At 37.7% G+C, this 16,864-nt stretch overlaps 1 protein-coding gene and 1 long non-coding RNA gene across 6 annotated transcripts in view; one reads left to right on the forward strand and one right to left on the reverse strand.

The window, feature by feature from the left end:
• Nucleotides 1-16,864, reverse strand: part of ORC2 (origin recognition complex subunit 2) — a 47,331-nt gene that overhangs the window by 11,183 nt on the left and 19,284 nt on the right. For all 5 annotated transcript variants that reach the window (XM_011285460.4, XM_011285461.4, XM_045034258.1 and 2 more), the window contains 6 exons: nucleotides 14,217-14,277; nucleotides 11,877-12,070; nucleotides 10,526-10,624; nucleotides 4,770-4,879; nucleotides 2,371-2,503; nucleotides 1,497-1,593 (listed from right to left, as the gene is read on the reverse strand). In XM_011285460.4, coding sequence (XP_011283762.2) covers nucleotides 1,497-1,593; nucleotides 2,371-2,503; nucleotides 4,770-4,879; nucleotides 10,526-10,624; nucleotides 11,877-12,070; nucleotides 14,217-14,277 — 694 coding nt within the window. The remainder of the gene's footprint in view (nucleotides 1-1,496; nucleotides 1,594-2,370; nucleotides 2,504-4,769; nucleotides 4,880-10,525; nucleotides 10,625-11,876; nucleotides 12,071-14,216; nucleotides 14,278-16,864) is intronic.
• On the forward strand, nucleotides 956-4,551 carry LOC123379244. Its single transcript, XR_006583471.1, has 2 exons — nucleotides 956-1,615; nucleotides 2,391-4,551. It is a non-coding gene; the product is annotated as an uncharacterized LOC123379244 (long non-coding RNA).

Below are 16,864 nucleotides of genomic sequence, written 5' to 3' on the forward strand. Positions count from 1 at the left end.
CACATAGCCAAAACACTCACACCAAAAGAATAACAAAAAAATGCTTTTAGGGGTGCATTGGTAGTTCAGTCAGTTAAGTGTCCGGCTCTTGATCTCAGCTCAGGTCTTGGTTTCACTGTCGTGAGTACAAGCCCCACACTGAGCTCTGTGTTGGGCATGTAGCCTATTTAAAAAAAAAAAAATGCTTTTTTTCCATTCTGCAGATTTTTAGTATATGAAATTATTCAAATGCAGTAATATTTACTGAGAATAAAGAAGAAAAGTGTTTTATAAAAATATTAAACAATATAAAAATACCAAAGATGCACGTATCAACTGGGGGCACTTCACACAGGCCAACTAAAACCTGAAAACTATTCTGAAATAATAGGCTTTTGGTTATACAAATTCAAGGTGTTTGGGGTAATTCTTTCCTGTTAGGTAAGTGAAGTTCACAAAAAAGTTGATGGAAAAAGAAAGGGCAAATTACTTCTGAGAAATCTAAATCATCATTGAGAGAAGTGTTGTTATTGAAATAATCCCCTGTACAGAATAATGCAGAGCTTCCTCAGTCTCAGATAGGCATACATCCCGATAAACCCATTCTAAATTGAAGTCAAAAATACTTTTAATACACTCAACTGAACATCATAGCTTAGCCTAGCCCACCTTTTTAGTTTTTTTAATTTAAATTTTAGTTAACATACAGTACAGTGTTGGTTTCAGGAGAATTCAGTGATTCATCATCACTTACATACAACACCTAGTGCTCATCACAAGTGCCCTCCTTAATACCCATCACCCATCTAGACCATTCCCCACCCACCTCCCTCCATCAACCCTCAGTTTGTTCTCTGTTGTTAAGAGTCTCTTGTGGTTTGTTTTCCTTTCTTCTCTTCCCCCCACCACCTTCCCATATGTTCATCTGTTTTGTTTCTTAAATTCCACATAGGAAGGAAATCGTATGGTATTTGTCTTTCTCTGATTGACTTATTTTGCTTAGCAAAATATTTTGCTTAGCTGGCTCCATCCATGTCAATGCAAATGGTAAGATTTCATTCTTGTTGATTAGCCTAGCCCACCTTAAATGTGCTCAGAACAGCCTACAGTTGGGTAAAATCATCTAAAACAAAGTCTATTTTATAATAAAGTGTTGAATATCCTATGTAATTTATTGAATACTGTACCGAAAGTGAAAAACAATGGTTGTACGGGTACAGAATGGTTATATCAGTTATTTACTTTCATGGTCATGTGGCTGACGGGGAGCTGTGGCTTGCTGCCACTGCCCAGCATCACAAGGGAGTGCAGCACCACATACCCCTAGCCCAGGAAAAGATTAAAAATGCAAAATTTAAAGTATGGTTTTCTACTGAATGTGTATTGGTTTTGCACCATCATAACATCAAAAGTGGTAAGTCAATCCATTTTAAATTGGGGACCTCCTATCTGTATGTGAATAAGTATAAGCGTATGCTTAGCTTTACCCTAAAACTAGAGCATCTACTTCATGTTACCTTCTTTAAATTTGTTTACTATCCAGTCTAGCTGATCCAGTACACTGCGGAAAGTACCCATATGATCGAGGACTTCTTCTGTTATAGAATTCAGGATCTATATCATAAAAGTGCAAGAGGTACATCAATTACTACTTATTCTATCATATAGGATAAATACAACTAGCAAATCAATCTTTTCTTATAAGTTAAAAATGAATTTAGATTTCCTATCAAGTCTAAAAAAACCACTTAAAAAATCCTTCTGGTACTTAAGTATATCAAATTCATTTTTGGCATTAAGTTATGGCAAAAATGAAACATGGAAAAATACCAAAGACATAAAGATAAGAGGGTAGCAAAAATAACCCCCCTCCAACAAAACGGGAAACATTCGAAAACTATATATTTATCAAAGGAAATGGGATACACACATTAAAGACACTTTTCAAAAGGAATACTGCATTATTAATATCTAGCACCAAAAGGTTTTTGTTTTCAAATGATGAAAGGACACAAGCATTTGCACTAAAACTGACCTATGATACATTATAAAACTACAAACTATTACTTATTAGAGTACCAAAGTGACATAAAAGCAATAATGAAATCAAAGTCTTCCATAATCCTGTCCTTCACAAAAGTACTGTTGTTGGTATTTGGTAAACAAAACCAACATTTCTCTAAGATTTACTATATTTATCAGTTACAAAGTAGGAAATTCAGAGATGAGGTTTCAAAGCTAGAACCCTGAGTCCCAACACATGATCTTAAGCATTATGCAATCCTACTAGTGTCAAGGCTAAAAAAATTTGAATGTTCCAGAATGTAAATGGTATGGGTATCAAATGGCAGGGGATATAATGTTGCTCCTTTTAACATTTTTGAAACTTACTGATTTCACACTTATTCCAGGAAAGAAGCCATTGATGACAACATGAATGGAATCTTGCAGCACAGTGGTTCGAAACCTTTCTAGTAAATCTCTTTTAGAACCCAAACCAAAAAGCACAATGTTGAACCCCAGGCTGTTAGGAAAGATAGCATTCATGAAATTAAAGTTCAGTACCTCTTACTTAATTTTTTAGAATTAACTAGTTTAAGTTTCTAAAAAATACAGAAAGAACTAGGATGACTAAAGAACTACATTGATTCTCAACTTATACAAGGTAAAAGCGCAATTTTATTATTATCTGTACACCAAACTTACAAGTCCAGCATCAGTAACTTTCTCTCCAGCTCTTATTATCTTTCAGGTGATGGACGGCTGGAGGCAAGGGAGAACAACAGGAGGCACAAGGCACTAAACAGTTGTACAGGTTGAAGCTGAGTTTTAATAGATTAAATAGGAAAAGTAAGCAGAGGCCAAATCACAAAGGTCTTGTTAAGTCAACTAAGACATTAGATTTTATTTAAAGGACAATGACCATTTAACAGTTAACTAGTCAGGTGTTAACTGAAAGGTTTTAAGTAGGAAAGTAGCATGATATTTTCACCCTGGCTGAATAGGGCGAATGCACAGAAGAAGGGGAAAACTGCCAAAGATGATGAGCTTGAATTAGGTGTTATGGAGAAAAATAGAAGTTATCAAGAGCTTTACATGCCAAATCAATAGGATTTGGAGAGTGATTAGATGTAGAAGGTGAGAGAAAGGGAATATTTCAAAATAACTTGGTTTTTTTTGGCCTAGGCAACTATGTGGATGAAGTGACTTTCACTGTGCCAGGCTGCAGGGGCAGGTAGCAATGAGGGGTTTAAGAGGAGTTAAATTTTATATATACTGAATTATTTACAGGACATCAACATGGAAACCCTGCAATATACACTGATGTACCTGTATATGCTGCTGAGGAGTGAGATCTGGGCTGGCCTGGAGAAATCATGGGAGTTATTCACATGCAAAAAGCAACCAAAGCCCAGAGAGTGAATGAGAAGAATTAGAACACCAAGCACCTAGGGGTCAAGCTAAAACTCAACTCCATGATTGTTTATAGAAGTCTATCAGAAACAGTATTTATGTGATGCTCTATAGCAATGCAGGGGAGCCTAGGATAGAAGAAAAACAATAACCCCCAAAGTAGAGATAGATGGTGCAAGGTAGCAGCACCAGAAAAAAAAGTAAGGGAATTCAGAGAGTCGACAATTCTGTTAAGTAGCTGAATGAGGTATAGGCTGGGAATCAAAGTCAAACAAGTTATCAGAGTTGACATACTGGAAGGAGGAACTGGTGGATGCTGCGGGATGGGATCAGAGTGAAGAGCTACTTTACAAATTTATAATGAACAGATCTATAAAAAGTTATTAGGAGAAGCTGAGGTCCTAGCAATGAAGATAGGCATAACCCTTTGATGTATTACTGGCAAAAGAAAGCCAGGATCAATTGAGGAAAATTGTGTCAATTTCTAGTTTTACTGCTTGGTGGACCTGACTTCTTATTTATCCCTATGACTATGTAACTGTGAGTATACATGTACAATACCATACATTTTAAGCACTTCCTTATACTAAGATCCTTTTTAATAAAAGTGTAAAAGTAATTATAGTAAAAAAAAAAAAGTTTTCATTTTAATCATTGTTCTAATTGTTTTAATTGGAATTTGAAATTTAACCTGAGGTATCTGAAAAATGGTAAAATTCAAAAAATATTCATAGAAATAATTTTAAAATGGTAAAATGATATTTATAGGACAGATAAAAACCTGAAGATCTATAGCACATGAATACAGAATAAGATTAAAATATATATATATATTCTTTTTAGAAACTGTGCTGTGGAAAACTGGGTTAAAATCTAACTGAGGGGCACCTGCGTGGCTCAGGTGGTTAAGTGTCCGAATCTTGATTTCAGTTCAGGTCATGATCCCAGGGATATGGGACTGAGCCCCACATGGGGGCTCCACATGGAACGTGGAGCCTGCTTAAGATTCTCTCTTTCTCTCTCTAACCCTCCCCTGCGCTCTCTCTTAAAAACAAAGAAAAAAATCTAATTGATATATCTTATCAGTCTTGACAGATTAGATTTTTCAATATTTTTACAAGTAATAACAATTCTAATAAAGGCTATTTTACCAATGGCTTTCATATATGATAAACTTAGACACATTTCTTGAAAACTAGATTTTCTGAGATGAGTCATACAATATGACATTTCTACATCTGAGTCATCAAATTAGGAAAACACCTATTTTTTTCACAATTTTATATGTAAAAATATATCAAGTTGATTGCAAAAAGAAAATTAAATGTTAGATTGCTTTGATTTTAACACACAGACATGTAAATAATAGTACTTACCGTAACTGCAACATCCATTTATGAAATAATTGTTCATACTGTTGATTTAGTTGTTTAAGTTCAGCAGAAAAGGAAGGAGAAACCTTGCTCAGTAAGTTACGCAAAGTTTGCTTTAAAAAAAAAGAGGGAAGAAAATCACTTTCAAACCACATACATCAAAATCAACAGAAACTAAAAATATTTCCTTAGAGGTAGACATTAGAAGAGGCCATTAGTGGAAATATTACTTAAACCAGGCTTGGTAACAAGTTCATCAACTAAATACACATACTATTTACGGTTTAAGTATTTGTTTTCTTAAAACTTTTTGTCTAGAACCATATCTATGATTATAAATTCCAAATATAAGGCTTTAATTTCTAAAAAGATCATTACCATAAGGAGATGATTAAACCTGCCTCCCAGCTTTGACAACAAATCCAGACAGACTTTTTAAAACCTATGAATTTGAAGAAATGTGAAAGCTTAAGGTAACAATATGAATTCTCAGAAAACATTAAAGTTTCTTTATAATTCACCATTATCACTAATAAAATAAACTTTTATCACTGCTCCTCTAAGTATCAAAGCTACTTCTAACAAATCCATCTTTGGTAAGTATGGCAAAGTTTTGTTTTGTTTTGTTTTTTTAAGATTTTATTTTTGGGGCGCCTGGGTGGCTCAGTCAGTTAAGCGTCCAACTTCGGCTCAGGTCATGATCTCGCGGTCCATGAGTTCGAGCCCCACGTCAGGCTCTGTGCTGACAGCTCAGAGCCTGGAGCCTGCTTCGGATTCTGTGTCTCCTTCTCTCTCTGCCCCTCCCCCATTCATGCTCTGTCTCTCTCTGTCTCAAAAATAAATAAAAACTTAAAAAAAAAAAAAGATTTTATTATTTAAAAAAATTGTTTTTAAATTTTATTTTTTTTTTTAATATATGAAATTTATTGTCAAATTGGTTTCCATACAACACCCAGTGCTCATCCCAAAAGGTGCCCTCCTCAATACCCATCACACACCCTCCCCTTCCTCCCACCCCCCATCAACCCTCAGTTTGTTCTCAGTTTTTAAGAGTCTCTTATGCTTTGGCTCTCTCCCACTCTAACCTCTTTTTTTTTTTTTTTTTTCCTTCCCCTCCCCCATGGGTTTCTGTTGAGTTTCTCAGGATCCACATAAGAGTGAAACCATATGGTATCTGTCTTTCTCTGTATGGCTTATTTCACTTAGCATCACACTCTCCAGTTCCATCCACGTTGCTACAAAAGGCCATATTTCATTTTTTCTCATTGCCATGTAGTATTCCATTGTGCATATAAACCACAATTTCCTTATCCATTCATCAGTTGATGGACATTTAGGCTCTTTCCATAATTTGGCTATTGTTGAGAGTGCTGCTATAAACATTGGGGTACAAGTGCCCCTATGCATCAGTACTCCTGTATCCCTTGGATAAATTCCTAGCAGTGCTATTGCTGGGTCATAGGGTAGGTCTATTTTTAATTTTCTGAGGAAACTCCACACTGTTTTCCAGAGTGGCTGCACCAATTTGCATTCCCACCAACAGTGCAAGAGGGTTCCCGTTTCTCCACATCCTCTCCAGCATCTATAGTCTCCTGATTTGTTCATTTTGGCCACTCTGACTGGCGTGAGGTGATATCTGAGTGTGGTTTTGATGTGTATTTCCCCGATAAGGAGCGACGTTGAACATCTTTTCATGTGCCTGTTGGCCATCTGGATGTCTTCTTTATAGAAGTGTCTATTCATGTTTTCTGCCCATTTCTTCACTGGGTTATTTGTTTTTCGGGTGTGGAGTTTGGTGAGCTCTTTATAGATTTTGGATACTAGCCCTTTGTCCGATATGTCATTTGCAAATATCTTTTCCCATTCCGTTGGTTGCCTTTTAGTTTTGTTGGTTGTTTCCTTTGCTGTGCAGAAGCTTTTTATCTTCATAAGGTCCCAGTAATTCACTTTTGCTTTTAATTCCCTTGCCTTTGGGGATGTGTCGAGTAAGATTGCTACGGCTGAGGTCAGAGAGGTCTTTTCCTGCTTTCTCCTCTAAGGTTTTGATGGTTTCCTGTCTCACATTCAGGTCCTTTATCCATTTTGAGTTTATTTTTGTGAATGGTGAGAGAAAGTGGTCTAGTTTCAACCTTCTGCATGTTGCTGTCCAGTTCTCCCAGCACCATGTTAAAGAGACTGTCTTTTTTCCATTGGATGTTCTTTCCTGCTTTGTCAAAGATGAGTTGGCCATACATTTGTGGGTCTAGTTCTGGGGTTTCTATTCTATTCCATTGGTCTATGTGTCTGTTTTTGTGCCAATACCATGCTGTCTTGATGATGACAGCTTTGTAGTAGAGGCTAAAGTCTGGGATTGTGATGCCTCCTGCTTTGGTCTTGTTCTTCAAAATTACTTTGGCTATTCGGGGCCTTTTGTGGTTCCATATGAATTTTAGGATTGCTTGTGCTAGTTTCAAGAAGAATGCTGGTGCAATTTTGATTGGGATTGCATTGAATGTGTAGATAGCTTTGGGTAGTATTGACATTTTGACAATATTTATTCTTCCAATCCATGAGTAGGGAATGTCTTTCCATTTCTTTAAATCTTCTTCAATTACCTTCATAAGTTTTCTACAGTTTTCAGCATACAGATCTTTTACATCTTTGGTTAGATTTATTCCTAGGTATTTTATGCTTCTTGGTGCAATTGTGAATGGGATCAGTTTCTTTATTTGTCTTTCTGTTGCTTCATTGTTAGTGTATAAGAATGCAACTGATTTCTGTACGTTGATTTTGTATCCTGCAACTTTGCTGAATTCCTGTATCAGTTCTAGCAGACTTTTGGTGGAGTCTATCGGATTTTCGATGTATAATATCATGTCATCTGCAAAAAGCAAAAGCTTGACTTCATCTTTGCCAATTTTGATGCCTTTGATTTCCTTTTGTTGTCTGATTGCTGATGCTAGAACTTCCAGCACTATGTTAAACAACAGCGGTGAGAGTGGGCATCCCTGTTGTGTTCCTGATCTCAGGGAAAAAGCTCTCAGTTTTTCCCCGCTCAGGATGATTTTTTAATGTTTGTTTATTTTTGAGACAGAGAGAGACAGAGCATGAATGGGGGAGGGGCAGAGAGAGAGGGAGACACAGAATCCGAAGCAGGCTCCAGGCTCTGAGCTGTCAGCACAGAGCCTGACGTGGGGCTCAAACTCACGGACCGTGAGATCATGACCTGAGCCGAAGTCAGACGCTTAACTGACTAAGCCACCCAGGCGCCCCAAGATTTTACTTTTAAGTAAGCTCCACACCCAACGTGGGGCTCAAAGTCACAATTCCGAGATCAAGAGTCACATGCTCCACTGAGCCAGCCAGGTGCCCCAGTATGGCAAAGTTTTTTAAACAATAATGTAAATCAGCTGAGGAAAGTACACTGCCCTGTACCCAAAACTTGGAAATTCATGCTGGTGAATCAAATACAGCTCACTTTTTAGAATGAAAACCCTAGCAAAAACCTGTATATGCATTTTACCCTGGCACTCCCGTGTTTCCGTGATTCTACCCTTTAGGTAAAATATTCTTTTATTTATTTATTTTTAAACCAGACATTTAAAAATGTCTTTTTTTTTTTTTTTTTTTTGAGAGAGAGAGAGGGAGGGGGGGAGGGGCAGAGAGAGAAGGAGACACAGAATCCAAAGCAGGCTCCAGGCTCAGAGCTGTCAGCACAGAGCCCCACACAGGGCTCGAACTCTCAAGCTGTGAGATCACAACCTGAGCCAAAGTCAGATGCTCAACTGACTGAGTCATCCAGGTGTCCCAAAAATATCCTTTTAATACTAAAGGCTAGAATTGCAGTTAACATCCCAGGCACTCGGGTCTATTTAGGTCTTACTTATCCACACACTTAAAGAGAAACAGGACAAGTTCTAAGTAACTGATAAGTGGGTAGTTTTAAAAATTTTCTCTCATTCCTTCTGAAGTTTAGAGCTCTGAAAAAGCAGACGAAGCACTAGTATCATTTCCAGAGGTCAATTATAGCAAATTATCAGAGCATACTCACACTTGAATGTGAACTCCGGAAAGTTATCTATAAACTTTAATTTCAAACTTTAGTGTCTGCGGAGAATCATGCTATTGGCCCCAATACTTCCCATTTCCCTATATCCACACCCTTTGCCATATGACTTTGCCTCCCACTAAAGAGGTGGAGCCTAGTTCCCTGCTCTTTGACTTTTTTTGCAGCCACATGATTTGCTGTGACCACTAGGACAAGGCAGAAGTGACACTGGGTCAGTTTTGAGACCAGGCTATAAGAGGTCTTGTGTTTTTCCACTTCTTACATCTCTGGCATCGTCATGAGAAGAACATGCCTCAGCTAGCCTGCTGGTCCAATGAGGAAGAGAGACATATGGAGCAAATCCTTGATCGGCCAACCCCCACCTGACCCACAGACATGAGAAAGAAAACATAAATGCTGAATGATACATGCTACTGAGACTATATTGGTTAGCTATGTCCACAATCACTGAAAGACCTTCCCCTCCCTCATTATTGGTAACAGGTGTTTAATAGAGGTCTTTCTGCCTCTCAGTCCTATGAAGTCCTGTTCTGACTCTAGACCCATTTATCCTCCCATGTTGCTTATACAGAAATCTATGCACTAAGTAGATGTTAGTGCCATCTCCTCCCTAGAACAACTTGGCTTCTTGATATGTTTTCATCAGTCTCTGATCTGAGTCTCAATACCAATACACCAGGTGACAAAGACAAAAACAACCACATAGCATCATGTCTTCCAGCTCATGGCAGCTTACTCTATATTCTCTTTTCCGTATCTTGAAAACTCTTGTGAAAAGCCCTGTATACCTTCGAAAACTGCAAAAAGTCTCAATATTCGTTTTTTTTTAAGATAGCATTTTTTATTATTTTTTAAAATGTTTTTATTTATTTTTGAGACAGAGAGAGACACAGCATGAGCAGGGGAGGGGCAGAGAGAGAGAGAGACACAGAATCTGAAGCAGGCTCCAGGCTCTGAGCTGTCAGCACAGAGCCCCACACGGGGCTCGAACTCACAGACCGTGAGATCATGATCTGAGCTTAAGTCGGATGCCCAACCGACTGAGCCACCCAGGCGCCCCAAAAGTCTCAATATCCTTTGAGCCAATGACAATCATCTCTTGATTCAGATTATCAACCCCACTTTCTACTCAAAGACTTTCTCAGATGGGTTCTGTCTTCTCTGTTAGGGACATACCAGTCAAAACCCTCAGTCAAAATACCTCAAAAACTGGTATTTTTTATTAAATGAGATACCAGAACCATAGTATATAGTAACTTTATCTTACTGTACCAAACAGGTTTTCTGTAATATCAAGAAGCAGCTTCCCTCTGTTCTTTGTAACTAAAGGTCTGTAACTAAAAGAGTCCGGTTAAGGTCTTTATTTTGTGACCAGTGTGAAGTTCAATGAATATGAGTTAAAGAATAACAGAGATTAATGCTAATGGATAACAAAAAAACTATGGCCCTGATGATTATCATAAATCCTGAAGAAATGATAAAGTAGAGAAAAAAAATGTAATTATAGTATATCAAACAGAATTCAAATCTATTGAACCATTTACATATAATGAAACATATAATAGTTATGTTACATTAATTTGTGTTTCATTTTATCAGGATAATAATTCTGGTTGTGTAAACTCACTCTTCACATTTGCTGCTTATGCAGTATATTTTTTAGCTCACAATAAAAAAAAAAAATGTAGAAGTAACGTTTCTTGCAACATACCTGATCCAGTTTAGCTCGCTTTAGTTTCTGTAGTGTTCTGTCAGAGGTTAAAACTTTTGAACTGCTATGAGCTTCAAAATATTCTTCTACTAAATCACTCTGAAAGTGGATAGAGCAAAATCAATTCTTAGTTTCAGATATTTATTTTATATCAAAACTAGACAGTAGTATCAGAATAAGATATGTGAAATATTTGGCAGCATTTTCTTTTTGCAGCAATAATACAGATTAAGGACCAAGCAAACTTAATTCTATTTAATTCTAGTAGTAAAACTGAGTAACTCTTAGGATCATAAAAGTTAAAAGAAATGACTACATTGAAGTAGTCTTCACAAAAATGATTTCTAAGTTCCAACATAAAATTTCTATTTAGACTTAAAAGGGGGGGGGGGAGGTGGCTAACGATCAGGACCTTCATTTTGCCTCACACAGTCCTAGCAAATCTGTTAATATTAGTACAGCTAAGGAACTGAAAATGAGGAAGAACTCAACAGCAGAGTAAAAAAAAAAAAAAGAGCTGCCTACCATTCCAGTAAAATGGCTTACTACTTCTTCCACGAACTTGGGGCTAGACTAACCTCCACGGTGGTAAGAAGGGCTGGAAAACATTTCAAGCAGTAGGCTTCCTACATTGCTCTGATTCTTTATACCAAACACCAGATAATTAGCCTTTCCTCAGGTCATGGTGCTTACAATGTTCTTTCAAACAACTCAACATGGAACCACAGCACTTCACTTACTACTTAAACTGACTTGACCATATCAACAATGTTACAAAAACAAAACTATATAAAAAGGTATACACTGAGAAGTCTTGCTTCCAGTTATCCAATCAAAATTTATTTAAAAGCTCATTTTTTATACAACTGAATTGAGATGTCAGGTTTAGCACATGGCATTGATACATGAATATGGATGCAGACAGGCCAGAACAGAAAGTTCAGAAATAGACACAAATATATACGGGCACTTATGTGAAAGACTGAGAAAATATAGAAAAGTAAAGGAAAAAAATATATTAATCCCCCATTTGGATCTCTTTTCTTTTTTTTTTTTAATTTTTTTTTTTCAACTTTTTAAATTTATTTTTGGGACAGAGAGAGACAGAGCATGAACGGGGGAGGGTCAGAGAGAGAGGGAGACACAGAATCGGAAGCAGGCTCCAGGCTCTGAGCCATCAGCCCAGAGCCTGACGCAGGGCTCGAACTCACAGACCGCGAGATCGTGACCTGGCTGAAGTCGGACGCTTAACCGACTGCACCACCCAGGCGCCCCTTGGATCTCTTTTTTTAGGGTAGCTTATCTTTAAGATACTGCACAATTTTTCTTTAAGATTAAAGTCTCCACTTACTGTTTTATCTCTTTTCATTTTCTTAGAAGGTGTTCCTTTACAAACAGGAGCTGAAACTACTCTATTCTGAGATGGAATCTTTTGGCTCAATATGACTTCATTAGTGTCCTCTTCATATTCTTGTGCAACTCCTTCATCATCTTCTGAGTTGGAAGCAGAATATTCACTTTCACTGTCAGAATGAGACCTTGGAACTGTGGGGCAAAAAAGCAATTGGGAAAATTTGACAGTCTGACAAGAGAGGCATTGAAGGGTAATGGAAAGAGCATGGACTTTGAAATAAGAGAATTTCACTTCTGGTTTTGTCCTGATTTGCTGACGATTTCACCAGAGCTAGTTATATAAAGTTTTCTGAGCACTAGTTACCTCATTTATCAAATGAGGCTCAAAGTGCCTAATTTAATGAACCACTGTGAAGACTACATTGAAATGTATATAAAGCAACTAACAATGCCTGACACCCAGGAACTGTGGCAGAAAATGCCAATCATACCTAGTATCATTCTCTTTCCTTCTTCCTTGGTAACAGAACAGTTTTGTAATATGTGGCAATGTGTCTCACCCTAAGGGATAAATAATCATGGTAATTACCTTTTCCTTTGCCAGATACTTGTTTTCCCGCCTCTTTTGCATCTAGGATTGGCTACGTAACCCTCTGACCAATGAAACTTGAGGGAAAATTTGCTAGAAGCTTCTGGGAAAGATTTCCCTCACTTATGGAAGCCATTTATTTATACCAATAGCTTAAAGCTATAGAAGCCATTTTGCAATATGAAGCATTCAAACCAAAAGGTGAAAAATGCTGGTAGCAAAGCAAGAAGACAGGCAGAACCTGGGTCTTTTACGACACTATTGAGTTAACTCAACCATGGAACTGTGTATCCCTAGGCTTCTCATGATGTGAGATAATTAAATGTCTATGGCTTAAGCCATTATCGTAGAATTTTCTGTTGCTGCCTATACTGGAAATGCCATCCTGACTCAATAAATGGTAGCTACTATAAAAACTATCAATACATAGGCACATTCCATCCCAGAGTTGATACAATAATTTTGCTTTTCCTTAAGTTTATTTATTCTGAGAGAGAGAGAGAGAGAGAGAGAGAGAGAGAGAGAGAGAGAAAGGGAGGGAGGGAGGGAGGCAGGGAGGGAGGGAGAGAGAATTCCCAGCAAGCTCTCCACTGTCTGCACTGAGCCCAATGAAGGGCTCAATCCCACGAACTGTGAGATCATGACCTGAACTGAAATCAAGAGTTGGACGCTTAACTGACTGAGCCACCTAAACACCCTTAAAATAACTTTTAATTTCCTAGAAGGCAGGACCATGTCTGTTTACTTGGCTTTGTATAGCATTCAGTACAACTATGAATATTTAAACTGGTTTCATTATAAAATTTCTAAGCAAATCAATAAAACCACTTACAAAACTGTCTCAAAAAAACCCTAAAAGGTGTGTTATTTTATTGGAGAGACATTTTAACTAACCTTAGTATCTACTGACTATAATGTAAAAGACATAAGTATTAAGTGTTGGAGTTAAAAATATAAGAGAGAGTTCTTGGCCTGAAGGAATCTACAGTTTACTTGAAGAAATGAACATATCTTTTCATGAAAAGAAGTTAAGTAGTGACAATAACAGATACTGATAGGAGGGTGCCTGGCTGGCTCAGTTAGTAGAGCATGCGACTCTTGATCTTGGGGTGTTCAAGTCCCATGTTGGGTGCAGAGCTTACTTAAAAAAAAAAAAAAAGGACAGTAAAGCTAACACCTGTTAAGCACATATTAAAGTCAAGCACTATACTAAGTACTTTTGACATCTTTTATTCCCATTACTCTCAGAACTATGGGGCTGGTACCATTATTGTCCTTGTTTTGCAAATGAAAAAAACAAGCATAGAGAGGTCTCTAAGTGGCAGACTGAAGATAAAAAGCAAGCAGTCTAAGACTAGAACCTATATACTTAACTATTACTGCTCCTCGTTTAGGTGCTTCTTTTTATAAAAACTCAGTTTTGTTTTTTTTTAAGTTTATTTGAGAGACTGTGTCCACACAAGCAAGTGGGGGAGGGAGAGAGAAAGAAGGGGAAGGGAGGAGAGAGAAAGAGGGGGAGGGAGAGAGACAGAGAGAGAGGGAGAGAGAAAATGAGAATCCCAAGCAGGCTCTGCACTAATAGCTCAGATTTGAGATTTTGAAATATTTAACTTTAGTGCAGAGACAAATACAGGGCTTGAACTCACAAACCGTGAGATCATGACCTGAGCCAAAATAAAGAGCTGGATGTTTAACTGACTGAGCTAGCCAGTTGCCCCAAGAAACTCTTGTTTAAAAAGAAATACATACCTATTAATCTTTTCCTTATACCACTAGGTGCTGTTGATAGAAATTCGCTTTTATCGTTGTTCTGTTTAAAAATAAAGCAACATAGTTTCAATTATCAAATAATAATGATGACATAGAAATTAATGACGGATGAGTGGAAGAGGCTAGAAAAGAAGAAAAATATTTTCTTTTCATTAGACTCCCTTTGAATTAGATGAGCCTAGTTCCTAGAAGTAGAAAACAATGACAAATTAATCTGTCAGGAAAAAACGGTACAGCAACAAAACAATACAACAAATTCCAAAGGATTCTTTAAAGTGATTCTACAAGGTGAATGCCAGACATCTATAAAGTATGTAAAGAAAAAATGTATATGAGCCTTTTGAACCATTTTCACCCATCAGATGAAAATATTTTTTTTTAAAGTGGATAATATCCAGTGATAATGAGTAAGCAAGGAAATAGGCACACCTATGCATATGGACCTTTTAATGTGTTAGCAATTTACTGGTGGTAAAGTATTACCTTCTTTGAGGAGGAGAGAAACAGAGATCTATACATTTTATGTCATTATTTTAAAAATTTTAAATTCTTTACAGAAGTATAAAGTCTATTTTTCTTTTCCTCACAGAATATAATACTTAAATACCAGTAAACTGCTAGCACATTAAAATGCCCACTGTTGTATATAAGTTAATTTTTAACAATACTGATAAAAAGATAAAGTACCCTGTGTTATTTTGGCAATATGAAATTGGGACAAAAAACTTAAGTCTGTTGTCTTGTGATAGGTTCTTGGTGCTAGTTTCAAATGTTAATGAATTCTGATTTGGGAATACTAAGAACAGTATCATAATAAATGAACTGAGCCCAATGAGTATATAACATAAACTTTTTGATCCAGATCCTTAAAAAATGTTTTTACATTTTGCCATCTTGATCCAGTACACATGTGCACAGTTATGTAACTGAAATAAATTATAATGAAGTAATACTTACAAAATAGAAATTTTCAATTTTACAGTCTCTTACTTTTTAAACTGTAGGTCATGTCCTACTAAGCTCATCTCGAGACCGTGAGTTGAGACCGCCTGCCTCCATATAGCTTAATTATCAGGTCTGAGAACACCAATGTCAAAATAACCGTTTCAGAAAATTCTTGCTCAAAAAGGTAAGGCTATCACTTACTTCAGTGTTTGCTACAGAAATTTCTGCAAACTGATTAACCTAGACAATTTGGGTAACCTGTTCTCCAATCAAGATAATAGATTACTCAACAGGGCAAACAGCTTATCACATAATAGTTCATTCATCAAGATACAGTTCAAGACCCTCTCCTTACTGCGTCCACCAATCCTTAAATACATGTAATGAATTTTGTCTAATACAGATCAATTCCCCATCTTTTTTTTTTTTTTTTAATTTTTTTTTTTCAACGTTTATTTATTTTTGAGACAGAGAGAGACAGAGCATGAACAGGGGAGGGGCAGAGAGAGAGGGAGACACAGAATCTGAAACGGGCTCCAGGCTCTGAGCTGTCAGCACAGAGCCTGACGCGGGGCTCGAACTCACGGACCGCGAGATTGTGACCTGGCTGAAGTCGGACGCTTAACCGACTGCGCCACCCAGGCGCCCCTCAATTCCCCATCTTGATAGTCATGCCTTAAACCTTTTAAGCCCAGATCCTCGGGGCGCCTGGGTGGCGCAGTCGGTTAAGCGTCCGACTTCAGCCAGGTCACAATCTCGCGGTCCGTGAGTTCGAGCCCCGCGTCAGGCTCTGTGCTGACAGCTCAGAGCCTGGAGCCCGTTTCAGATTCTGTGTCTCCCTCTCTCTCTGCCCCTCCCCTGTTCATGCTCTGTCTCTCTCTGTCTCAAAAATAAATAAACGTTGAAAAAATTAAAAAAAAAAAAAAAAAAAAGCAAGCCCAAATCCTCAAGCCCTATACATGCTCTCTCCTGAACTCTCCCTTCTAAGACAGTGCATTAAATCTGTTACAGAGGTTGTCTCTCATTGTGGTAGGTTTTGTGATGGTTTCTTAGGGAAGTGACAAGATCCACTAATGTGCTGTGATCCATACCTTGAAAAAGAATGCATAATACATCTAAATTCTTTTTTTTTCTTAAATTTTTTTAGCGTTTATTTATTATCAAGAGACAGAGAGAGACAGAGCATGAGCGTGGGAGGCGCAGAGAGAGGGGGAGATGCAGAATCCAAAGTAGGCTCCAGGCTCTGAGCTGTCAGCACAAAGCCCGATGCAGGGCTCGAACTCAAACTGTGAGACCATGGCCTGAGCCGAAGTCGGACGCTTAACCGACTGAGCCACCCAGACGCCCTAATATATCTGAATTCTTGACTGGATTAGGGGAATAGGTTTTATTCTTTTATAGTGATACAGTACACAAGATATAATACAGGAAAAAAGCATTGTTAAAGACAAAGGAGGCTCTGACATGTCTAATCTCACATCTAGACTTACCTAAACAAGACATTCACATGTCACAGGCCATAACCATGGCCCTGAATGTCTACACTCACATTCTTACAAGGGGTTCCCCAAGCTTAGCCTATACATAAGTCCAGGCATGTCTAAATTTATAGGCACCCAGGCCTGGACACACTCCACACTCACATACTCACTGCCCTGGATTCATTCATGCCCATCTGGGTT

Source organism: Felis catus, chromosome C1, assembly GCF_018350175.1.
Source record: "Felis catus isolate Fca126 chromosome C1, F.catus_Fca126_mat1.0, whole genome shotgun sequence".
In the NCBI taxonomy this organism is placed as follows: domain Eukaryota; kingdom Metazoa; phylum Chordata; class Mammalia; order Carnivora; family Felidae; genus Felis; species Felis catus.